Source organism: Sus scrofa, chromosome 10, assembly GCF_000003025.6.
Source record: "Sus scrofa isolate TJ Tabasco breed Duroc chromosome 10, Sscrofa11.1, whole genome shotgun sequence".
Classification (NCBI taxonomy): domain Eukaryota; kingdom Metazoa; phylum Chordata; class Mammalia; order Artiodactyla; family Suidae; genus Sus; species Sus scrofa.
Window position 1 is genome coordinate 66,488,166 of NC_010452.4, and position 26,188 is coordinate 66,514,353.

General features: G+C 51.7%; 1 protein-coding gene across 1 annotated transcript; it reads left to right on the top strand.

Moving 5' to 3' along the window:
• KLF6 (Kruppel like factor 6) lies at positions 280-9,665 on the top strand. The gene is given in 5 exon segments (NM_001134353.2): positions 280-588; positions 3,437-3,589; positions 3,592-4,009; positions 5,310-5,433; positions 6,688-9,665. Coding segments are annotated over 5 exon segments (849 nt in total). The 5' UTR covers positions 280-486; the 3' UTR covers positions 6,740-9,665.

Here is a 26,188-nt window from a genome sequence, read left to right on the forward strand (position 1 = left end):
TTTCCAATCAGAGCCGGCCGAAGTTCGAATTCAGCCAATGGCGAGGGCTGTGATGGAGAGGCTCGGTCACGCCAGGCGGGGCCGCTGTGAGCCGCCGCCCGCCATTGGCCGAAGCTGACATCATCTTCGCGCAGCCCCCGGGCCAGGCGCGGCGTGATTGGGCGGTGCGATGGGCGGGCGAGGGCGAGTCACGTGGGGAGGGGAGGAGGGGGCTGGGCGGGGAGGAGGGGAGGCTGGCAGAGGAGCTTTGAATAGGGAAGTTTTGCAGGGGTTACGTTTGCAGTCAGTCCGGTGTTTGCAAATATTGTGTGGGCTCGAGAGTGCGTCTCCGGGCTCCGGCAGGATCCGAACCCGCGGCGCCTAATTGCTGCGCACTGAGTTTGCATGAACTTCCCCGGCGCTGCAGGCACGACTGCTGCGCTCCCGACTCCAGACCGCACACCTCCCTGTTTTTACAACAGCAGTGACTGTCTTTTCCAACCCGACATGGATGTGCTCCCAATGTGCAGCATCTTCCAGGAACTCCAGATTGTGCACGAGACTGGTTACTTCTCGGCGCTGCCCTCCCTGGAGGAATATTGGCAACAGGTAAATAGGAATTTTCGTGGGCCAGGTGCCCCGGTGTGCCGAGGAGGGAGTGCATGCACGCACCGACAGGACGGTGTGTGGTTGGAGGTGCATTTCTTCTTCTTCTTTTTTTTTTTTTTTTTTTTTTTTTAGTGGTTTGGGCAAATTTTTTTAAATTAAAATAATTAGTCCTAAAACGTACTTCTCCTGCCTCCGGTGAGGAAGGCACTTTAAAGAGGCCTTTACGGCGTGGAGCGGAGTTGACATTTGAGTGGGGCGCAGCAGCGCTTGGTCACTCCGAGTGTTTTTGCCCGTTTCTGGGGCTTATGAACTACCAGCTCCGGAGGGCAGACCCAGCTCCGCGGCCTGATCCCGGCCCCAGCCCTTGGCAGAAGTTTGGTGCTTGTACCAGCTCCAGACTCCACAGCTGGATCTGGTCATATGAACTTGCATGGACTGCCAAGGGTGTTGTTGTTGTTGTTGTTGTTTTTAAGGGATTTTGTTTTTGTTTTGCTTTTTGGTGTTTGTATGTAGAGGTGGTTTTTTGGTTTTGTTTTGGGTTTTGTTTTGTTTTGGTTTTTTTTTTAATTAAGAATTAAACCAGCAGAACATCCGCCAGCTCCTTTTCTCTAGCAGGCCATTTTCAATTTCTTAACCTTCTTTGGAATCCTTACGATTTGCCTCCATCTGCCTTGTTTTTCTTACCTGTTTCTTTCTTTGACCAGAGAAAGAAAAAAAAAAAGAAAGAAAGAAAGAAAAAAAAAACAGTGTTTGCACAAACAGTGACTTATCAGTCATATGACAATGAGCCGGTCCGTATTGCTTCAAGTCTGAGTTTGGGAAGAAGAGCCTGTTTCCGGCATTTTTTAGTGGGTCTGGAATTTGGGGCATTGGACATTTGAGAAACTTAATTTTTCCCCTTCTGATTCATTGGGATTGCCTGGAGGGAGGGAGATTCTGACACTTGTCCCATTGTCTTTAAAGGGTGGAAGGAGGTTTGGGGTTGTCTCTACCCTACGAGGCTGTTGGCTTTTTGTCACAAAGTGAATTAGCAGATCAGATATATTCCATGGGTTTCAAAGCCTAGAAGGCTTTTAGGGGAGATGAAATGCAAAGTGTTACAACCTTCACACGCCTGCTTAATTGTCGGCAGCCCTCTCCTGCCTCCCTCTCCCTCCCTGCTTTTCCTCCTAAAGAAGCAGCTTCCTAGGACGTGATTGAAATTGATCTAAGTAGTTTCCTTGGGCATTTGGGATTTGGGCCACAAGCCAGGCTGAGCTCTCGGTCGCCTTCAGAGGCTTTTAAACTCTCCGAGAGCGAGCTTCGTTCTGGTCCCCAGTGCTCCTCAGCATAATGGAGATTTTAAATTAGCCAGATGATTAAAGTTTAACAAGATCTCAATAAACGTGCTTTCCTTTTTCTCTGGAACATCCATACGCTATCTTGCTGTCTCTCCTCGGAACACTCTCCTATGCTTTGTTAACCCAGACGTCTCATTTTAGGGGTAACGCCGAAAACAATGCCGGTTTCCCCCCTAAAATCCGCCCCCCCAGCTCCTGCTTGCTATGTGACTAATCGGGGGAGGGGGAAGGGTATGTGCTATATTCTGAGAGCAGCCACACTGCTAAGTAAGCAAGCAGGGAGCCCTCTGAGTGGGCTTTGCTTGTCCTGAAAATGATTTGCTCAAGAGAGCCGAGTTTTTGGTAGAAATGTAAATCTGTAGAATTGCAGTAATATAGACAGCCTTATATGGCCATGCAGGCAGTTGATCCTGGTGAAGATAAGGGCAGACATAATTTAATCCTAAAATGTTTCCTACCGTTTTTCTTTTCCAGTGGCTAGAAAGTTTGAGATGGTGGGGAGAGGGGATGCTGGTCTCTCGGCAGTTGTAGCTTCTGGAAAGGTTGGTTGTGGGGATGGGGGGGGCACTCTGTCCATGACACACTGCATGTATATTTGAACCGGGTCCTTTTTGGCTGCTGGTCAGAATTTCGAAAGGAAGTCTCCTTTGGCATTGCGTGAAAGAAATAGAGTGATGACTCATACAGTTGTACTCTCGGCCAGTAGATAAAGTTCTTGTCCATTGTGGGACTCCCAGCGGGCCGGGAGGAGTTTCCCCTCCTGCATCCTTTTCAAAAGCAGATGGCCATTCGGGAATGACTTCTCCACTCCTGCTGTTGTTTTCCTCTGACCACCGAGGAAGTCATTTTAAGTTGTGTGCACGCCCAGCCCTGCACCGGGGAGTGGCTTCTGGGGAAGCCAGCTCGGTCTGGGCTCCGCGGGGAACGGGTGGTTTCTCTGCAGCTCCGTGGAGGCTCCTGACCCTGGGCCGTCCGCTAGCCGCGTCCCTCTCGCTGAGGGACCCTGTGCTGTCAGCTCTGGCTTCAGAGGGAGACACATGCCCTGTCAGAGCGCTGTGTTGGGTGCCGCACAGCCTCCGTCTGTGTTTGTGGAAGGAGAAAAGCTGGGCTCCCCAGATGCACACGGTTCTCCAGACTGTCAGACAATCCGGTTAAACCTGTCGGGTGGGGGGGCTGTCTGAGGCTGGCTTTCTTTGTGTGGTTTACAGAAACGCAGTAGCAACGTCAACACTATAACTCTAACGAAAACCGGCTCGTGCCCACCACCCCTTGTGGCCACTGGTCCAACCTGAGGAAGCAGGGGGAGGCTTCCCTCCGGTTTTTCCTCTGAATTACAGCCATTCCTAGAAACAGCTTCCCTCTCCCTCCGCTAAAGACATGGATTCTTGTAGTGAGAAGGCCGCAGTGCATCTGCCCTTGACTCCTGCATGTTTTTGGAAATGTGCTTTCGGTTCCGTTTTTGGTCGCCGTCACAATCACGTGCCTCCTTGTGGTTCCTTTTCGCACAGACCTGCCTGGAGTTGGAGCGTTACCTCCAGAGCGAACCCTGCTATGTGTCAGCCTCTGAAATCAAATTCGACAGCCAGGAAGACCTGTGGACCAAAATCATCCTGGCGCGGGAGCAAAAGGAGGATGCGGACCTGAAGATGTCCTCCAGCCCCCCGAGGATGCTCTCAACAGCCCCGGCTTTGGCTACAACCTGGAGACCAACAGCCTGAACTCGGACGTGAGCAGCGAATCGTCCGACAGCTCCGAGGAGCTGTCCCCCACCACCAAGTTTACCTCCGACCCCATCGGCGAAGTTTTAGTCACTTCGGGGAACCTGAGCTCCTCCGTCACCTCCACGCCCCCTTCTTCGCCAGAACTGAGCAGGGAGCCGTCTCACCTGTGGGGCTGTGTGCCCGGCGAGCTGCACCCGCCGGGGAAGGCGCGCAGCGGGACTGCGGGGAAGCCAGGCGACAAGGGCAGCGGGGACGCGTCCCCGGACGGCCGCAGAAGGGTGCATCGGTGCCACTTTAACGGCTGCCGGAAAGTTTACACCAAAAGCTCCCACTTGAAAGCACATCAGCGCACCCACACAGGTCAGTCCCGGCCACTGGCGGGCGCCGCTGAACCGCACCAGCCCTGGGAGGGGGCCTGGGCTCCACGGGAGGCTGTCAGAGCAGACACATCCTCAGTTCCTCCCTTGCCCCCAAAGAGTTGGGCCTCTGGGGAGGACAAAGTAGGCCCTGAAAGACTGGACATGAGTGCCCCGTGAATGCTGGTCGCTTTCAGATCAGGCCAACGAGGTAAATCACACACCCCATCCCCCCACCCCCCCACCCTCTCCGGCCATGCCCATCCACAGCGTCCAGGCACAGTGTCACGTGGCGATGCCTCTGATTTGGGGAAGTGAGACTCAGGGGTTGGGACAGTGGGGAGCACGGCAGTGCTGAGCCGGGTCCATCGACTCTGTGCAAAGCCGTCTCCACCAGTGGGCACTTAGAATTCCTCAGTGTATCATGCTGCCTCCGTCTCCTGCTACCGGTTTTAAAACCTAAGAATAACTTCTTAACGAACCATCACAATCAAATTACCATGACCATCTAGGATAACTGGTGAAGAATCGCAGACATTTTCGAGCTGGAAGGGGCCTTAGAGACGAAGGCATGCAAACTCTCAGGTTACCAGTAATGAGAGAGTCTCTGAGCCCCCAGTCAGGATCCTGAAACAGCTCAAGGCAAAGCCCGGATCGGGGCCAGGGTGCCCGGGAGCCAGGCCCCTGCCTGACAGCACACTCACCCCTGGCTGTGGCAGATTTTTAAAAATATCCTCAGTAGCACTCTTAGTGGCTTCGTATTTGCGATCTGGCCAGGGGACGAAGTGGACTAGGTTTCTGGTTGTCATTTAGAAAGTGCTTTGAAGGCCTTGAAGTGGGGTTTCCCAGAAACCCATGACCTCAGTTTTGGAGAAATGTAGTTTCCCGGAGGAAACTACAGAGCCTCACTCCGCAGGGAGGTGAGTAAGGAACCAAATAAGCACTTGGGATAAACCGTTTCCATGGAGAAAGCAGCAAACCCCCGGCCTGGCCAAGGCTGTGGGTCCAGTGGGCTGACACATCACCTCGGAAGTATTTCTCCATCCGAGTAAGTGTCGTTCTCACACGTTAACTCTGATGACGGTCCCGGGGCCCTGCCAGGCCCGGGTCCCTTCCACTGTGCTTGGAGGCCCAAGGCCAGGTCCGGAGAGCTGCCCGTTCCCCTGTGAGCCTGGCGCCCAGCCTTAGTCGAGGGGTACGCCGAGGCCCAGGCCAGGCCCCGCACTGCTCTCCCCCCGGCGCCTGTTCCCACCGCTCACCCTTCAGTGAATTCATGGCCTGCTTGTCGTGTGCTCTCTTCCCAGGAGAAAAGCCTTACAGATGCTCATGGGAAGGGTGTGAGTGGCGTTTTGCAAGAAGCGATGAGTTAACCAGACACTTCAGAAAGCACACTGGTGCCAAGCCTTTTAAATGTTCCCACTGTGACAGGTACGTGCGTGACTTGCGGGGGGCGAGGGTGCTGTCCCCGCAGTGGAATCAGCAGGCGTTGGCATTTCCATTTTCAGCCCAGGACTTTTTGAAAAGACTCGAATATGCCACTTGTCCGAGTTAGGGAGAACCGTGTCATTCATCTCTCTGAAGACTGGCCCTCTTACAGCTTTCAAATGTGAAGTCTGGGCAGTGAAATCAGGTGACATTCCAAGGAGCTGGGGGAGACCGCTTCATGTATCCTCCCATCACTTGGAATTTCCTGCCCCTGCGTGTGGATGGGGGTGACTCAGCATGAAGAGAGAGCTTAGGTCCGGGCGTGCGAGCAGCAGGCCTGTGGCTGGAGGGGCAGGAGGCCTGTCACCAGTGGGGCAGCAGGCCTGTGGCTGGAGGGGCAGGAGGCCCGTAACCAGTGGAGCAGGAGGCCTATGGCTGGAGGAGCAGGAGGCCTGTAACCAGTGGGACAGCAGGCCTGTGGCTGGAGGGGCAGGAGGCCTGTAACCAGTGGGCAGGAGGCCTGAGGCTGGTAGGGCAGGAGGCCTGTCACTGGAGGGGCAGGAGGCCTGTCACCAGTGGGGCAGGAGGGACAGGAGGCCTGTAACCAGTGGGACAGCAGGCCTGTGGCTGGAGGGGCAGGAGGCCTGTCACCAGTGGGGCAGGAGGACAGGAGGCCTGTCACCAGTGGGACAGCAGGCCTGTGGCTGGAGGGGCAGGAGGCCTGTCACCAGTGGGGCAGCAGGCCTGTGGCTGGAGGGGCAGGAGGCCCGTAACCAGTGGGACAGCAGGCCTGTGGCTGGAGGGGCAGGAGGCCTGTGGCTGGAGGGGCAGGAGGCCTGTGGCTGGAGGGGCAGGAGGCCCGTAACCAGTGGGACAGCAGGCCTGTGGCTGGAGGGGCAGGAGGCCTGTAACCAGTGGGGCAGGAGGCCTGTGGCTGGAGGGGCAGGAGGCCTGTAACCAGTGGGCCAGGAGGCCTGTAACCAGTGGGACAGCAGGCCTGTGGCTGGTAGGGCGGGAGGCCTGTCACTGGAGGGGCAGGAGGCCTGTAACCAGTGGGGCAGGAGGCCTGTAACCAGTGGGACAGCAGGCCTGTGGCTGGAGGGGCAGGAGGCCTGTAACCAGTGGGGCAGGAAGCCTGTAACCAGTGGGCAGGAGGCCTGTCACCAGTGGGGCAGGAGGCCTATGGCCGGAGGGGCAGGAGGCCTGTGGCTGGAGGGGCAGCAGGCCTAACCTCTGGGACCCCGTTTCTCCCTGCAGGTGTTTCTCCAGGTCCGACCACCTGGCCCTGCACATGAAGAGGCACCTCTGAAGGGGCGGAGCGGCGACTCCTGCGAGCTAAAAAGGCTTCCAGGCTGAGACGGCCGAGGAAGGAGGGTGCGTGTTCCAGCCGAAGCCATTTTGCACCCTACCCGGTCGCCTCCAGGACCCACTGGGAAGGTCTCGCGAGGGCGGAAACGTCGTGTCAGAAGCGGCAGAGCACCCGTGGTGTGTGGTGTTTGGGTGGCCCTGGCCTCGCCACGGGTCCCATCTTCCGAGTGGTCCCTAAGCCTTTGCCGTGAGCATGTGCACTGAGAATGGTAGTGGTTGGGTGGGCTGTACGTGGAGGTCCCCACGGACTGTGTGATGGGGCGAGTCCTTTCCCTTGCGAGGCTGCAAGAGAGACAAAAGCGTCGTTTGAATGTTTTGTGTGTGAGGCGTGTTCCCTGAGATGAGGAGTTGACCACTAATCATTTCCTGGGGGAGGGGGGGGGTGTCTGCGCCTTAGAGGGAAAAATAGAAAAAGAAAAAAAGAAGGGGAGCTGTGGAGGGACGAGTGGGCGGGCAGGACCCCCGAGTGGCGAGTGGGTGTGGGGAGGGCCCCCCCCGCGAGGCGGGAGAACTTGGGTGTCCAGCTACGACACGTGCCATGTGTGAAGTGAGTAGCATCTGCTCCTCGCTGCGACAGAGTTCATTCGTTACCCGTTGTATAAGCTGTGTATCTACAAATATAACACATTGATAACTTTTCCTTATAAGACAAGAGTAATGCATGGTCTGGGGAATTATCTGCTTTTCCATTTTTTAAAAAAAATCAGGACTACGGTTTTGATTCCAGTTCACTGAGCAGCTACGATAGGATCGGTCGAAGTCGGCGGCCCCTCGCCATCCGGGCCTTTTCGGTTTGGAACACCCCCCTTCCAGAAAGGCGTTGGGCAGCGTAAGACTGTTTTTTAAATGGTTCCGAATTGAATTACCTTTTTGGAGAATTTCGTGATGCCCTGGGAAGACATTGGACACTGCTGGGTGTCCCGGGCCCGAGGGCTGGGAGTTGCTGGTCTGACGCCACGTCAGACTCAGACCCCCACATTTTTCTCAGTTGGGTGGATGAAACCACTAAAGCTTAGAAACTGTTTTCTCATGCAGCTAAGTTTCTCTTATTTATGCCTTGAGGACTAACTTCTGGTTTTCTAGCTGTTAATGCACTGTAGATCTTAATAATGGTGCCTTATGCAAGCGGCCCCTTATGCGGGGGTCTTATACAGGGGTATGGGTGATGCATGCTTTATTAAGGCTCTTTTTTCACCTGGCTTTGTACTGTATCGATAAATAACACAGAAAAAAATCTCTTTGAGGTCCTCCTTCACAAAGTCACGTAAACGAAAACCCCCCAAACGAGTCAGTATTTACTCCATAGTTTAGGCAACTTGACTGTCAGTGTTACAGTGGAAAACACGTGATAATTGGAAAATCAGACCATTTCTGCCACCGTGAGACTTTCATATAGACTTTGCACAACGATTGTATAGCTCATACACCGGCTGTGTTTAATATGTAACATTTTCACATGTATAAAAGATACAGACGTTTAAAAACAATGTATTTGCTTAAAAGGCACAAGTTTCTCGCATATCTATGTAGCTATCTGTTGGTAACAGAAAGTCTATTACTCTTTTCCTAAACTGGGCGAAATTCTTGTGTATGTGTATTTGTGCGTATACTATGTGTATGTGTGTGTGTGTGTGTGTGTGTGTGTGTGTATACATATATATATAGATAATATATAAATATTTTTTTAAGGAGAAATTAGAATGGTTAGCTAGAAAATTCCACAGCCTATGAAGACATACTTCAAAATGGCCATAAAGGAGATAAAAATGAAAACTGTAACTTTGAAAAAGGCTTTATCTTTAATTTAACGATTTGCTACAGGCTATTGGCATCAAGTCTATTCTAGACTGCCAGCTTGCTCATCACAATTGGCAGGTCTGGATGGGGTACCTTTGGCCGTTCAGAACTGGCATGAACGGAACACTAGCCCACTGGTTGCTCTCAGACACACCAAGTTTTGATTTTGAATGTCAACCTTATTGAAGATCTAACCTAAGAGTAAGCTAATCACAGGGATTCTTTTTTAGAGCACTTTTTATGCAGATGAAGCTATTTTTTCCAGCACATAGATTCTTCCAGGTTTTCCAACGAGTAATTTCCCCGAATTGGCATACCGCAGTGTGGACAGCTGACTCTTCATCCAGCTGCTGGCTTGTGGGTGTGGAGCTTTTCTTTATATATATTTATATATATATATATATATATACACATATGAGTCTGGCTGGGCTGGTATTTTGTTTGATCTTCCTGGAAATGAGCAACGGTGACAGCTCACATAACTGGTTTTTTTTGGGGTTTTTTTTGTTGTTTGTTTTTTGTTTTAATCTGGGCTGATGGATACTTACTAAAGAATTCATTTCATTTTGCTGAGGGGAAAATGCACTTTTCTTTTGGCAGTTCCATATCCAGCCACTTGGTTTGCTGGATTTGGGAAAACTCCTTTTTTGGCCCTGCTGTGTGCTTAGCCATAACAATTCCATTAAGCAAGAAGGTAAACAAAAGACAAAAAAAAAAAAAAATCTTGCACTGGCTTGTCTCACTTACGAAACACCGTGAAGTGGTTTGATTGGGTGGGGCTGGGTGCCATGTATGTCCATGCCTGTAATTTTCATAATAAGCAAAGTACATAAAGAATTACATTCTGTTCAGGTGATAACTGAGCCTCAATCAAGCAGAAACTTTTTGCTTGACATTAAAAAAAATTTCTATTAGTGAAATTTCTTTTTTTTTTTTTGAAGCACCCTGTTATCTAAAGAATCTTTGTAAGATTTTTGTAAAATTTTGTTTTACAAGATTTTATTTGAAATTGTTTTTTGCAAGATTGTTATATTTCTGTATGAATGTATTTTTTATTGGAATAACATAAAAGAATTCTTATCAGCATCTTGAGTCTGGTTGTTTTTTTGTCATGGGGGGTGGGGTGGGTGTTGAAACAAATTCCTGCGCGATTAATCACCAGACTCCTCCTTGGGAAAGCTTCCTTGTGCAGAGGGAGAGCCCTTGGCCTGCCTTCCCTCCCTCCTGCTCGGCTAGCAGCCGCTCCTGGCAGCAGAGGGGGAAATAGGAGCCCGGCTTGCCTGCCCTGATGAGCCTTGAATGCTCTTCTCCAGGGCCTGGCCACCGGGCTTTGGGGCACAGGAGGAAACACTTGTTGTTCTTCATCTTCCTGTCACTCCGGCCAGGGGAATAAATCGCAGAGGCATCCGCAAAATGTGAAACAAACCCCTCCCTTTCTCTTCCTCATGCTCCCGCAGCCCTGTTCCACCGAGGCAGTGGGGGCCAGTCGGCCTGCCTTCCCCGACCTGGCCCGCACACCTGGCCGAGATGTCACCCAAGAGGGTGACAGGACAGAGTTGGGACCGCAGGCAGGCGGTTTCCCTGCCTCGATCCACTGCCCCACCGCATCACCACCAGCTTCTCTGGTCAGTCCTGCAAAACGGGGCAGAAGATAAAGGGTTGTTTACCTGATCCCCAGATTTTTTTGTTTTTCTCTCAAGGCAAATGGGATGCATTAAATGGAGAGTTTGTTTGAAAATTAAATAGCTTCAGGTTCTCTAGAAATGTGTCTCATGAGCAGCATCAGATTTTAGTTTTACTGCATAAGCGGGGGTCTCTCTGTGCCCATGTTATGTTCAGATCGTGTTAAGCTCATCAGTAGCGACAGGATAGAATCAATGAATGCTTTCTAGAAGGGGCCGGAGGAAATTAGGGGATGAGCTTCTTCAGCTTGGCACACGTTTAAGGAAGTTCTCCGTGTTTGGTTCTGAAAGGCCCACTGCCTTCATTTCCCTGCATGAGCAGAGCTTGCAGGAGCTGCTTTTAATTTTATAGGCCAGGAGGGGACGTTTAAGTGTGTCCCCGGATGAGGAATGTTAAGTAACTTTCTTTCTAGAACTACAGTAAAAATATCAGCCCTGTGAAAGGAGCTGGGGTGTGGGAGGGTGCAGGAGGCAGATGCAGTTTTTGCCAGGACTCCTGGGTGTGTGGTGCTCCGAGAAACATGTCAGGCTGCGTAACAGTTGCACTGCCCTGACCGGAGGGCTAAGTCAAGGCCTGACGCTGCCTTCCCGGCTGCTGGGACGACCGGAGCACTTCGTCCTGCGACGGCTGTGCCACCAGCTCAGCAATGTTCAAATAAGGCCACCAGCAGAACCGCCACGCGAGGAGGCAGCTGTGAACCCAGGATAAATATGCAAGTCCGGACATCTTCAGGCTGCCCCGACCGCATTCGTGAACCCCAGCTCCAAGGCAGGGTGGGTTCCCGCTGGCACTAGCTGGGCGCTGGTGGACATCTGCACCCGACCTCAGCCTTCTTCTGGCTAAAGTATTTGGGGCGAGGTCACATGTCCAGCGTTTTATATAGCACTACAATTCTGCGGTCTGGAGGATGGGGCCGACTTGAAATTAGATGTTCACCCGCCTTGGAATGCTCGGTTCGGATCTGGCAAGTTTGCCCCGTTGGTACAGTAGAAGCTATTGTTGGGGAAACGGCTCTGACTTAGAGTGGAGGGCAGAATGCTCTCAGATGGCCCCTGTAATTATAGGCAAGTTATGTAGCATTCGGTGCTTTACAGCGTACCATTTTTTTTTTTTTTAAACTAAAAAACAAAACAAAAAAAGCAGCACTTGAATAGTGCCGCGGTAGCCGATGCCGCTCTGGAGTCTCTCCGGTCCTGCCGGCTCGCCGTCCTCCTCCCCACATCGCGGCGGACCTGTGAGCTCAGAGGGCGCGGAGGCAATGGGAGGAGGGTTGTTTACCTGTGTATTTTAATTGCTATGGAGAGAGAGCACACCTTCACATGCACCTCCCTTCGGAGGTTTCAGTCTTGTGCCACCAGGAGCTATGTGTTTGTAACCACCCTCCTTCTCAACCAGAACTGCTCCCCTCCCCAAACGGGGGGATATTGGCGAGCTCCTATGCCTTGACTACCAGTGGTTATATATCCGTGACTCTGTGTGTGTTTATATATAGATCATTTCCTAGGGTACGCCACATGGCAGCTTTTGGCCCCATTTCCCAGGTGAGGAATACCGAGGCATCACGGAGGTAAGCGGCTTTCTCCCGCTGGCTCAGCAAGGAAACTGCAGGCTACACATCCACCTCATGTCTCTCAAGTGCCAGAACCAAGGCTTTAACCAGCACCCAACGCTGCTTCTGTCTCACCCAAGTTCTCGTGAGAGCCGTCTGCTCGTTCTGCTGGGTTCGCCTTAAAATGAAGTTGCGCTTATGAGATGGAGACAGAACTTTCTTATAATTCAGAAGCACTAAAGCTATAAACTGTGCTGTAATCCTAAGCAAACAAAAGTAACCATTTTGAATTGCTTTCAAGATATGAGACAGATGGCGTGTTCTTATTTTTAATGTTTAAGAAGACAGAGAAAGCAGTTGGGGATGTGACATCCTGCATTAATTGGCAAGCATCACCTCCTGCACGTAGTTAAGACACAAAGAGAGGCAAATTAGGTCCATGCATCACACAAACGAGGCAGTACAACAAAGTGTGTTTAACTAGATTTATTTTATAACATGGCCTCTCTGTTTCACTCTCAGTAATTTTAATGAGAATTCTCTAAATGACTGTGCATGAAAAGAGAAAGGGATGAGAAGGAATCCGGGTCCCACACGTCCCCAGAGGAGCCTCGCTGGGCTGAGCGGTCACTGCAGAGTTTTCAATAAAAGGCATGTTCAACTAGAAGGCCCATGGTCACTGTAAGTCTCTCCAAACTCGAGTTGCTAAGCCTTGCATTGACTTCCCTTTATGTAATCGGGCCAAACGAAAAAAAAAAAAAAAAAAAAAAAAAAAAAGACATCATATGATCTGGAACTCTTCCTTAAATGAGGAGCCCCCACTCCAAAGCTGCCATGCACAAAGAGTGGCTACATTTTCTAAAGGCTTAGCTACTTAGATAATGGATAATGTTCCCCGTGCCACATCAGTCAGCATTTCCCAAGGCTTTGTGTTGCTTGATCCCCAAGCGCATGTCCCGGTGACCTGCATGTATCGACTAAGCCCAGTTGGGTTCCCCTCGATTTCTTAAGTTTCACGTTAGCACATTTCACCGTGGTTGTGCAAGACTTCCTTCCAGATGTGCAAGCAAGGTGATGACAAGCACAGGCTCTATCAGTTAACTCACCGTAAAAGCAGGAGGCACTACTGGGCGTCATTTTTCTGCCAGGTGGGCGAGATGGGACGGCGGTGGCACCGAGGGGGCGTAGGAGGGCTGTAAATGGCACATACCCTCTATCCCCTTCCAATGGGAATTCCAGAGCGTCTTCACTGTCGCCTTCCTCTTCAGATGCACAATTTACCATCGTCCCCCAAATAGATCATTTACTCACAAGCTCAAAAGCTAGAGCAAGCTGACGCACCAGGAGTTGTGTGTGTGTGTGTGCGCGCGCACACACTGTAAAAATGTAACTCTCCATGGTAAAATTGCTTTGGGGTAACATTGCGATTTATAAATCATTCAGTTAAAGTAGAGAGAATATCCATGTTCACTCAGACAGAAAACACTGACCTGTAAAGAAGCAGTGGTGAGTATCTGTCATTAGGCTCCATCAGAAGACAGAGAGGAGGCAGCAGGAGCCACCGAGAGCACTGGACGTGCAGGACAGTGGGGCTGCCCCAGTGGTGTGTCCCTTTGAGCTGAACGACTTGAACAGATGCTCAGGGAGACCAGGAAAGGCTGCCTTTGCTGACTGGACCAGCAGCCCATGAAGATGGGCCCTTGGCACGTGCCACCTCTCTCTGCGTTTCTCCAACCAGTGATGTAGCCTGCTCACACCTGAGTGTGTCAGGAGGAGGAAACTGGGGACAGGGTCAGTTTAGGGGGGTTAACAGAGGAAGGCGCTCCAGCGGCCTCTGGTTCATCATTAATCCGTGTCGGCCCACCCTCGGAGCTTCCTGCGCTTAGGGGAAGAAGAACGTCCGTTCAAGGGACCAGCAGCAGCAACACCGGAAGATCAGAAACCTGTGCGAGAGCCTGGGAAGTTCGTCAGAGGCTGGAGCCTTTCTTTAAGTTGTGACTTTCCTTGGAAGGTTTAACAATAGCCCAGACTAGGGGTTTTGGAATTTTTTTTTTTTTTTTGTCTTTTGTCTTTTTGTTGTTGTTATTGTTACTGTTGCTATTTCTTGGGCCGCTCCCGCGGCATGTGGAGGTTCCCAGGCTAGGGGTCGAATCGGAGCTGTAGCCACCGGCCTACGCCAGAGCCACAGCAACGTGGGATCCGAGCCGCGTCTGCAACCTACACCACAGCTCACGGCAACGCCGGATCCTTAACCCACTGAGCAAGGCCAGGGATGGAACCCGCAACCTCATGGTTCCTAGTCGGATTCGTTAACCACTGCGCCACGACGGGAACTCCTGGAATTTTTTAAGGGAATGCTACGAACTGTACTTGCAAAGACAGGACATTGGCCTGATCACGTTCTGGGGAAGCAAAGATGCACCTTCTCACATGAAACTCACAAGTAAAAGAACGGCTAACGCATGGCTCTGAGATGGTCACTTAGAACCCTTTAAGCGTCCTCTGTCTCATCTCCAAAATGGGAATAATAGGAATGTTGCAAGACTGTTGAGTAGTTCCCACTGTAGCGCCAGTGTGATAAGAATCTGACGATAGTGGCTCAGGTCTCTGCAGAGGCACAGGTTTGATTCCCAACCTGGCACAGTGGGTTGAGTATTGGACGTCGCCGCAGAGGTCCGCCCCTGAGGTTCAGACTCCACCCCTGGTCTGGGAACTTCCTTCTGCCTAGAGTTAGGCCAAAACATTGAAAAAAGAAATGTTGAAAGATTAGAGATAAGGTATGTAGGGATCAAGCTACTATTATCATTGTGTGGTGGATATTTATTTCTCACTCAGGAAAATAATTTCTGTCTTCCTGTTGAATTTGTTTAAAAATAGAATTTAAAAAACACCGTTAGGAAAAGTCAGTCATGTTCAGTTTTCACAACGTAATTTTCCAGTAAATTCAGCGAAGGACAGGCTAGCCTTTATGCTGTATTTTTATGATCAATAAAGCAGTTTCCTCTCTAAATGCCGCTGTATTACTGAAATCTTACAGGAAGGAAGTTCTGCAAGTCTTTGAGTAAAATGCTTTCCTGTCAAAAGCTGTGAACACTCTGACCAATGGCAGAATCGAATTGACCAACAGGTTCAATGAGTTGAATTCACAGTGTTTTTGACAAATGGCAAAGGACCCAGAAGTCCCAGTTGTTTTCAGCAGCGGCTGTAAATTCTGAGATGGGGCCAATTCTTCTGAATCAGGTGTACTGTGCTTGGCTGGCTGTTGAACCACTGTCTCCTCGTGGTCCTCTGGAATTATTGCATTATTTAACTTATTACATTCTTGCTAATTAAATGGATTCTGAGCATGGAATACCTCATACGCAGCCAAGTATCTGCCCTGATGCTAGAAGCCACCTTAATTTGGCATACATTCCATCCGGTTAAAATTCCTGTGCTTACCTTCAGATACACTTGAAGGTTTCTATTCTTTGTCGTGTTTTTAGTTCACTGGTGTTTGTCTGGTTGCTTCTTTTTTATTTTTAACACCCATGTTCTTATGAGCATAACTCCCATGAACGAGCATTCTGCGCCTGGAAGGTCCTTATCGTCTGAGAAACTATCATGTGTTTGCGGAGGTTTGGTTTTGCTTTGGTGTTGTGTTGTGTATGAAGCAATCTCACTGGCCATTTCCTTTGACAGATAAGCCCTGGGATAATCGGACACCGGCCGCGCGTGCACGCGATGCTAGGTGACACAGCCGCCGGCCCGCTGGTGGGGACGACTCTCATTCGGCGAGCAGGGCAGCCATCGCCGTTCCCGCCGTGCAGGGCATAGCACCGGCCCACCACCTGACGACGGTCAGGGGGAGGCGGAGCCAGAGATGAAGCCAACCCACCTCTTCACTCAGAACAGGTTTTGTTTTGCCCTCTGTTCATTTCTCCAGTTAGATGCTACCGCAGCCTCAGGCACTTCTGTGTAAGGTAGGGGCTGAATCCATGTGCGGTCCATGGCAAGGCCATCACCTTCTCAGGCCACCCATAGCACAGCAGCTCCCCAGGAGCCCGCGAGGGGTATCGGAGGCAAGGGCCATGCTCCTGGCACTCACTCATTCGTTCACTCACTCATTCATTCACTCATTCATTCGTTCACTCACGCATTCATTCACTCATTCATTCACGCATTCGCTCATCCATTCACTCACTCACTCAACAGTTAGAGGGTCCGGTGAGGTGCCGGCCACCTTGCTAGGAGTCCTGCCACCTTCCAGGGGAGCAGATGACCAAGTCCTGACACTTTTCCTCAAACCTTATCTTATACACTGACCCTACCACCCACCTCCCAGGCCCCTCCAGCCCCTCCGGCCACAGAGAGTCCCCTTCTCTGAGACCCGTCCTCTGCTTCCGGGTTACCGCCTTAGATACCCAGTGAGAAGTGACTTTCTCTCCTTTCCGATGCTCAGCTGGAGACTGGACCCCTTAAAGCAAAGCGGGCCGTACGTGGGCCCCGCACACAAGTCACGCCGCTGTACATCACACATCTTGATAATGGCAGTGAACTACAGCGGCCCTTCACCATCACCCTCAGCCTCCCCCGAGGACCCACTGGTTCTAACCCACCCTGCCAACAGGACCCCGGGGCCCCCATCTGGCCACACGGCCCGGCCTCGCTGTTGGGAATCATACCAGCCACCTGCCCTGAGCCCTACTCACCACCAGGCACCCAGGATGCATCCGAGTGGGATACAAACATCCTGATTTACATTCAGACCCAGCCCATCCTTCCCAAGATGGAATGTGTTTTAGAAACGGACGAAAGAGCCTCCCACGGCCTTCTCTGCACTCGGGAATCTGGATCCATCAAGCCTCTTCTCTAGGCTTCTTTATACCCCTCTCTCTCTCTCTTCCTCTTCCTCCACCTTCTCTTCTTGTCCTCCTTCTTTTTTCTCTTCGTCTCCTCCTCCTCCTTCTTCTCCCCCCCCATGGGAATCCCTTTGGGCCAAGACTGTGTCCACAGTTTTGCACACCTGAGTGCCCAGCCCCTGGCACAGTGTTCTGCAAAGGCTTCTTCAATGAATGAATAAAAGGACGACCCTGTCATCACTCCCTCCTGTTGCCAGCAGCCCAGGTACCTTGATTTTGAGGATAATCTCTCAGTAAAACCCCAAACCCACTTGACCCCAAGTACTCGGCCTCTCTAGTAACTCTGTTGCCTGGTGGGGGTGAGAAAGGCTGGGCATCCATTTGCTCCACCCATTCTTCTCCCCCTTTCACCTTCGATGGCAAAGTTATTGAAGAGGAGAAAGTGGTAGAAGATCAAAGGAAAATGACCGAGGAAGGCAAACACCTGTCAGCTCATCTCTGTATCACATGACATCAGCCAGAACTTTCTCCATTCGGGTGTCACCCACCTGCGGCTAATTCTTTCAACCGTATGCGAGTGCAAAGGACTTTTTTGTCCTGCAAGGGCATCAGAGGCTCCAGAAAGAGCCCACTGCCTCTGAACAAAGCTACTGGGGAAATGAAAACGAAGCTGTATTAAAGGCAGTTTCTGGGCTTGTCATTACAATTGAAATAACAAAATGTTTTGACAGATTACTTCTGAACAAAGCCTTTTTAATTCTGGATGTGAGTCTTTGGCACAGGAGGAATCAACTGGGTGTCCCCGGGTGACTAGCTAAACCGTATACAGATCCCACACCTCCTTTCTCACAATGCGCTTCTGAGTCTGACACTCCAGGTCGGTTTTGCTGCTTGCAGTCAGAGGGGCCGTCTTTTCCTTCAAGGTCAATGGGTGATTCAGCTCTCACTGCTCACTGCGTATTTGTATTCACTGTAGGCAGGCATTGCCAGATGAATGCAGTATTTTTCCAGTTAAAAGTAACCTGATTCGGAGTTCCCATCCTGGTACAGTGGAAATGAATCTGACTAGGAACTGTGAAGTTGCGGGTTCCATCCCTGGCCTCTTGCTCAGTGGGTTAAGGGTCTGGCGTTGCCATGAGCTGTGGTGTAAGTCGCAGATGCAGCTCGGCTCTGATGTTACTGTGGCTGTGGTGTAGGCCGGCAGGTGCAACTCCAATTCGACCCCTAGGCTGGGAACCTCCATATGCCATGGGTGCAGCCTAAAAAGAAAAAAAAAAAAAAGTAACCTGATTCAGTGAGTGTTTGTGATGAAAAATTGAGTTTAAATCCCTCCCACATGCACCTGTGTAGCCCGGGAGGGTTCAGAAGCCCTGAATCTTCTCTTATCTAAGCCACAAGTTCCCAGCAGGCGGCGGCTGCTGGTGTAAATAAAGCACCCATGTGAATATTTTCCTGGTACCCAGACCCATAGGAAACAAGACCTCATCCACTTTTTTCTTGGAGGCCGTTGTTTTTGTCCCAAATCCCTTGGATAAAAACTTTCCTGGCGCGTCTCCTTCCTTTTAGCAACTTTCTTCCATTCAATTGATTTTTGTGACCCATCCCAGGGAACTATTCTTTCGGGACATCTCGGCAGCAAATAAAATGCCCCAGAGCCTAAGGACGGGTGTCCCACCAAGGTCCACTGCTGGCTTTGTCACTTTGGCCAAGATGCTCAGCTTCTCTGAGGCAGAAGCCTGTCCCCCGAGAGCCCTGAGACCGTGCAGCCTTCAGCGCCGCCCACACAGGAAAACACCCCGGCAGGTGGATAGGGTTCCAGTGCCACAGTGCCGCTGCCTCCTCACCTTCTTCTGCTTTGGCGTCCTCAGGGGTAAGGCTGGGGATGGCAATAAATAGCCAAGGTGCCGAGTCGTCCTTAGGACTGGAAACGATGAGCGCAGGAGCTGGCGCCGAGGCGGGCGGCGTGCATCAGCTGCACTCACTTACCGGAGACCCCGTGACTTCTTCTTTGCAACACAGGGAAAATAAGTTTCTAGTGGGCTCCTGAAATGCACAGATGCAGAAACACTTTGAGTCCCAAACAGCGCACACAGGCACCGCCCTCATCCTCGGTCCGATGCCCGCAGCTAAGACTATTCATGGCATATGCCCGGATGTGGCCATCCTACCCCAGCCAGCTACCCTCAAAGATGACAGACAGAAATTAGGCAGGGTTGCAGCGGCCTGCTTCCTGCCTCACCAGGAGAGGCTGCTGCCGTCTCCTCTCCGGACACGCGTGTCGTGAAGAAATAGTCATCTTTGCATAATGATCAGTCAGAGTTTTCCTTATAGCCCACTGCTGAGTCTTTTCCTATAAAGGGGACGGGCATTGCTGGCAGAGGAAACCTCCCTGAGAGAATGGTATCAATGAGAGCTGACCAGAGGCCGCCTTGCTGTGAAATGATCGGATCCCCCTTATTTGCCCAAGTCAGGAAGGAGTTCAGCATGCGTTGTCTACACTTGACATTGCCATTCTGAAGGTTCAAGTTTGCTGCGATTCAAGGATAGAGAAAATGTAGGAGTTCCCACTGTGGTGCCGTGGGTTAAGGATCCAGCATTGCTGCAGTTGTGGTGTAGGCTGCAGCTGAACTCGGATTTCATCCCTGGTCCTGGAGACTTCCATAAGCCACGTGTGTGGCTAAAAAAAAAATAAAGACAGAGAAAACACTGGGTGTAAAATGACCTCAGGACAGCCCAGCAGCCGGACAGTGGCCAGACTCCTTTATCCCCTACTAGAAGTAACCATGGCAACAGACGCAAAGCAGAGTGGGCACAGACCAAAAATGAAGCTTGCACCTTCCAACTGAACAGGCGGGTCACTACCTTGACAGAACTTCCCTTCTGAGTCCTCAGCTTCTGTGCCCTGTCCCCTCCCAGTGCAATGGCCCACACAGGCAACCACCTCTCCGTCCTTCTTCTATAACAGCAGTGAGTGGCAGACCAAGTCCAGCTTCTTGGGGACAGGTCTCTGTAAGGTCTTAGGTGAGAAGAGGGCGTGTTTTAGAATCCAGCAGACCTGGCATCAAATGCCAGCTCTGGAAGTTTCTAACCATGAGGCCTCGTGAAGTCGCTTAAGCTCTGGAGTGGCCACCTTCTGACGTCCGAAGGGGTTAGGGATGTCAGCACCTCAGGAGGCAGGGCCTGGAGAGGAGGAGTTTCCCCTTGGCAGGTGCTGGCCTTTTAGAGCAGATGGTAAAACTGTTGGATCCACCCCCGCGAACATGGCCTCAGCCTGGACTGATTGCAGCACCGCAGCTTTCTTTCCCTGCCTGTGACTCCTCGCGTGTGACGCCCTGGGTCTGGACGACAAATGCTATTAATCCGGTAGTGTTAGTGTCAGAGCTGAGAGGAGAACCAGGCCTTTGGCTCTGCTCTCTTGTCTGCTTCCTGCTGAATCACGGTCATGACCGATTCCCTGACCTTGGACACTGCGGGCAAGCCGCGTGGCGTGCGGGGGATGGAGTACGGGTTGCCACAGGATCAGCCCTCATCCTGTGCAGCCTGGGCTTGCGAGGCCCACTGCTGCTCTGCAGGTGTCACACAGCTGCTGTGGACCGACCGTTGTGTCCCCCGAATCCACACGGCACATTGAAGATCACCTCCTGTTAGTCTCCCCCAAACCGTGAGCACAGGATTTACGGTCCCTGTTTCAGGATGGTGGTCCCTAAGGCCCAGCATGCCCGTGTCCCTGACCCCAGCCCATCACCCAGACCTTTAACAGCTAAACTGTCCGTGACCCCTCAGCAATGCCGAATAACTGGGGTGTTAGCCAGGCTCACGGGGAGCAGGTTTTCATCGAGGCGTGGCAGTGACCCGGGTCTCCTGGGCTGGCACCCCAGGTGGCTTGTGAGTCAGGAGAGGGGCACTGGGGTGGGGCCGTCAAGCAAAGCTGCATTTTCTTGTCCATTCACGCCATTGTGGGAAAATCTGTCAAGCCTCGGGAAAGTGGCCGGACACGTTTCTCCGTAAGCTCCTGGGCACACATGCAAGAGGTGCCACACCCCTGACCTCACAGAAGAGGGAAGGCCTGGCTGAGGCTCCCTGAAGAAATGCAAGGCATGTCCACATAAATCTGGATTGTCAGGCAGTGACTTGTGCCCTGAGAGGCCCTGTGGGGCAAGAGAATGAGATGGGCTGGAAACTGAGTTCCAGCCCTGTTGGCCACGTCTGAGCTGTGTGGCTGTGGGTGAGTCCCTCGACCTCTCTGAGCCTTCACTGCAACATCTTGTTTGCGAGCTGTTGCTTGCCGGAACTTGTTTGCATGTATGTCCTGTTTCCTAAGTCTGCAAATTCAGCAGGTCAAAAGCAAGAACCCGAAGGATGAGAGAATTAACCGAAGGGGATGGATCCCACACGGGGACCCTGGCTCACGACCTTTTCTGCAGCTCATTTAGTCTTCCATTTTAATTAATGTGTCCGACTTCTTTTTTGCCTAATGCTCCTTTCCACAGAGTCGGTGGTGACTTTATCTCCATGCACAGTTCTTTTTCAAGCCCCAGATGTTTGGCATAGAAATGAACCAAAAAGCTGGGGTTTGAGATGCTTCTCTGCTTCCTCAAGAAAGTCTGGAGAGAGGACCCAGCTGAGCAGCCCGGCCGGGCGGGCAGAAGGGTCCTCGGAGCTGCAGCTCTGGTGGAGAAATACCTCCTTAATGCAGTACATGGAGAGCAGGAAATGAGGTGCTTTTACTGTTTTATTGCTTGCGGAGTCGAATCGAAGTCAAGAGGCAGAAGTCACGACGACTCAAGAGGTCTTGAAAACATGGCAAGCCTCTTAGAGAATGGCACGCTTTTATACAGCCTGTGCGGAGAGAAAATTGTGATTAAGGATCTGTAATTTTTATTTGCAGACTTTCAGTTCTGCTCTCACTTGGTTGAAACCATCGTTTCCGTCTTTCATTTCCTGTATTGGGTATGTCCCCGAGAACAGCTTCTCTGCACGTCTACACTGCCTGGATCTCGGCACTTTGAGGAGCGGGGCCGTGCCTGTGCCTCCTGCCTGGAGGGAGGACTCTGGTTCACCTCTAGGAGCCCTTGCCAACGGGGACCTGAGCACGCGAAGGTCTGGGCGCCCGAAAGGGTGCTCGTACCCATGCCCACAGCCACGCACACAACTGAAGGCTGGAGAGCAAATGCAGAAGTCGCTAGTGGGAGAAAATGCCATTGCCAACTGCACATGGAACTAAGGTTTCGAACCAGATGGAAAATCAGAAGATTCTGAGGAACTTGAAAGTTACCCGAGAACTTGTGCTCTGAGATTAAAAACTCAACCTTTCTTCATCCTAAATATCATGCAGATTCTGACTCCTAAATGTGCAGCAAAAACCTCAAAAAAAAAAAAAAAAAAAAAAAAGAAAGAGTAAGGAGAAACATGCATGTTTTGTGTGCATTTTGAAAAAGAAGGTACTGGTCAATACCAATCTTTAGTTTTCTCCCTGACGCTAAAAGTGAAGCTCGAATTCCTTGGCTGAGCATGAAACCGGGAGCTCAGACGCGGAGAGATGAGGCCATGGGCGCCTCCGGGCCTGTGCTGGTCACACTCCCAGCGTTCTTGTCGCGGTCCACCACCTCCCAGGCCTTCACCATGTTGAAAGTTTAAGAGCACGTATCCCCCGGGGCATTCTGAGAATGTCCTAGAACATATTTGGAAAGGGAAACAGAAAGGCCCTTTTATTTTTTAGGAACCATTGTCTCAATGATCTCATCCTGGAGAGTGACGGGAAGGACCCAGGCAGCGTCAGCTCTGATTCTGGCCTCTGAGCCCCGTGCTGCCCGAGGTCTGCTTCTCGAATCCACCTCAGGGCTGCGCGGGGGCCCCTGGCTGTGATCCCGGGGAAGGAAAGAGGGAGGGCACGGCCCCCCAGCACCCGGGACCCACCTCGGAGCATCCTGCCTCTTCTGCAGATGGGCCCGCGTGAGCGAGATGCACAGAGCTCTGCTCCCCGCCTCCCCCCCCCCCCCCGCCTCCACGGGGAGCGGGGGTGGGGGTGGGGGGTGGAGGAAAGGACAGTGGTCGCTCCCTTCCAAGTCACATCCTGCCCAAAAGCTCCATCAGGAGGAAGCGGCGTGGGGCCACCGTGACAGAGGACTTCAGCCTGGCGGTCTTCCTCAATCACCCTTTTTGCTCTTTTGTCCTTCACTGTCCTTGGCCCTTCCTCCCTTAGCCCCCAGGGCTCTGCCAGTGCTTCTCCCTGTGAAGCCTGAAAATTTCACAAGACACAGACCCTAGAGTATCTCCTAGGACAGAGCCTGAACCACAGGGGCCACTCTTAGAAACAGTCCTTTGCCTTGTGGTTGGGGGGTTCGCTGGGGAGCTCTTGGGGCTCTTTACTGTCCAAGGTTGAGACCTAACAGCTTGGCTGCAGGAGCTGTCTTCTGTGCCCCTCCTTCCCGCCTTCCAGAAGCATGTGCTTTGCCATCTGATGGCCTTAATTAATGGCACACACCTCTCTCCGCATCTGTGAAAAGGCGTCACGATGGCACCCGTCTCTTAGGGGTGTTCACATACTTAAGAAAGACTTGGAACAATGCAGGGTCCTGAGAGAGCACTCAGTAAGTGCCAGCTATGCCTCCTGGCTCTTTCTTCAGCTCCTTGCCATGGCCGTGCCCCTCTGACAGGGAAACAGAGGGGAAATTAGAAAGGAGTCTCGCTTCCCAGGATCTAGTGAGTGAGCTGAGAGACACAAACACAGCATCCTTAAGCGAGGCCGTGTCACAGGAAGGGCGTTGAATGAGGAAATCTCAGTTCGGGGGTTCCCGTGTGGTCCAGCAGGCTAGGGATTCGGCATTGTCACAACAGTGGCTAGGGTCGCTGCTGTGGTGTGGGTTCGATTCTTGGCCCAGGAACTTCTGCCTGCTGTGGGTGCAGCCTGAAAAAGAAAAAAAAAAAAGGAAAAAGGAAAAAGAAAATGTGAGTACAAATGAACCAGCCAAGAAAAGGAACCTTTAATAATTGGTGTAAATGCCAAAACCACGGGAGAAGTGGGTGGCGTTTGCTCCTTGAAGATGTGTTTATTTCAGTAGTTTAGAGGAGCAGGGAAATCGTTTTCCTAGGGGGCTTGTACGTGAGGGGTTGTCAAGATACCTCTAAGGCCATGAGAAAGAGGTTTTGCTGGGGAACAAAGTTCACTGGGACAGAGCGGGGCAGATAAATTTGGGTTCAGTACATGAAACCTGACTTGTGTTTGGAGCCCCCTGGTTGGAGACTTGAAGCACCCGGGGCTTACCTCCTTCTGACGACACTTCGAGCTCTCTGAACTCATGACATCTTAGCTTTGTCCTGGTGGAATCGATGGTGGCAGAAGGGGCGGCATGGTAGAGGCCTTGTTGTTTTATTCTTTGCTGGAGGCTTCTGCTCTGCTCCTCCTCGGGACGGCTCAGCGTTGGCAGTGGGAAACCTATATGGGTTTTCCTCTGTGAAAACTCGAGGTTGAAGTTTGCCTTCAGTGCCTACATTTGCATAATTGAGAGGCTTTCCGGGAGTGGGGTGTGGGGGGCAGACTCCTCTCCCAAGGGCTGCACTGAAGTACACATTTCCAGGAGTCTGTTGCTACCCTGAGAAATGCGTTTGTCTAAAACCTGCAAACCCCTTGTTCTAGACGCCCCCAGGAGCTGCTGGCAGTAACCTCGGGGGTTAACCCTGGGGCTGTGGGACGGATCAGCACAGGCATCCATCCGTCTCTCTGTCTGAAGAGTGAAACTTACGGAGTTCCCGCTGTGGCACAATGGGATTGGCGGCGTCTTGGGAACACTGGGACTTGGGTTTGATCCCAGCCCGCATAGTGGGTTAAGGATCCAGCATGGCCACAGCTGCAGCTTGGATCTGATCCCTGGCCTGCGCACTCCATATACGGCGGGGTGGCCACTAAAGAAGAAAAAGGAAAACCTTTAAAGAAGAAAAAAGCGAAACTTGGAGGCGATCCAGGCAAACAGCCGCAGAAGGAAGGCCCCGAGGGCCGGGTCCCAGGCTCTGCGGCGCCCTCTGACCTCACTTGGAACTGTTGGCTTCAGCTGGGTCGAGAAACAAGGGGGACCCGGTGGTCGACAGGATCATTCCTGTTAAATTAGTGACCTCTTCCTCCTGCTGCCCTTTGGGGACGTTGTCTGGGGGCCTGGGGAGGAAAAGACTCCCCCAGGCCGTCCACACAGAGGACAGAGATGTGCGCCCACCGCCCCCTCTCCACGCATCAGAGGCTGACACCCTTTCCGTGAGAAAATTCAGACGGTTTGGCCTCCAGGTGTGCCCTGAATCACCTGGCAGCCAGGTTCCGGGCAAGTCTCCGCTGAGTCAGCCGCCGTGCGTCCTGCTGCAGACAGACCTGCAGGTCGGCGCTCCTGCCGTCTCATGCCTGGCTCTTGGTCTGCAGGCGGGGAGATGCTGCCTGATCACAGCCGGTGACTCAACCGGGTCCTTGGAAGGTTCTTGCATAAACCACAGCCCAGAAGGCTCAGCAAAGTCACTTCGAAATTCTAAACTCTGCTAGGAGGACTGGTAAGAAGTGAGACTTCTCATGTAGGTGACTTCCTTGTCCTTGGAAGAGCTCTGGAAGCGACTTACTCTACGGTGAGCATGCGTTTAGGGGTCATGGTCAGCCCTGTCTCACAGGTGGTCCTCCCTGCAGATCCCAGAGCCCCTTAGGACAGGAGGAGGGTCCTGCCGCAGGGTGAGAGGCTGACTTTCCTGGCTTCCCCTGCCTCCTACAGTCTGCGTTCTGCCAACAGATACCCCTCTGCTCCCTTCATAGTTTGCAAGAAGGGCCAGAAAAAACAAGGGCTCTTTTTGAAAAACTGTATCTCATTTTATTCACTTATTTCAATCAACCCCAAAAATCCCATGTTAATATATGATTTTTCTGAATCACCCTGAGTTTAGATTCATTTCCATATAATGACTTGGGTACAATGCTAAAAATTGCAAAATAGGAGCATATATATATATTCAGGGTTTATTGGCTCAAAGCACCTAGATAACTGTTTTATATTCTTTTTTTTTTTTTTTTTTTTTTTGCTTTGCTTTTTAGGGCTGCACCTGTGGCATATTGAAGTTCCCAGGCTAGGGGTCAAATCAGAGCTGCAGCTGCCAGCCTACACCACAGCCATAGCAACTTGGGATCTGAGCCGCATCTGTGACCTACACCACAGCTCATGGCAACACTGGATCTTTAACCCACTGAGTGAGGCCAGGGATCGTACCTGTGTCCTTATGGATACTAGGTGGGTTGATAACTCACTGAGCCACAACAGGAATCCCATGTTTTATATTCTTGCATGCTCCTGAAGATCTGAAGTAGACATTATTTGTTGTTTTGCTTTTTTTTGCTTTTGTCTTTTCAGAGCCGCACCCGTGGCATATGGAGGTTCCCAGGCTAGGGGTCTAATCGGAGCTATAGCCGGTGGCCTACACCACAGCCACAGCCACAGCCACACTGGATCCAAGCCACATCTGCTACCTACACCACAGCTCACAGCAACGATGGATCCTT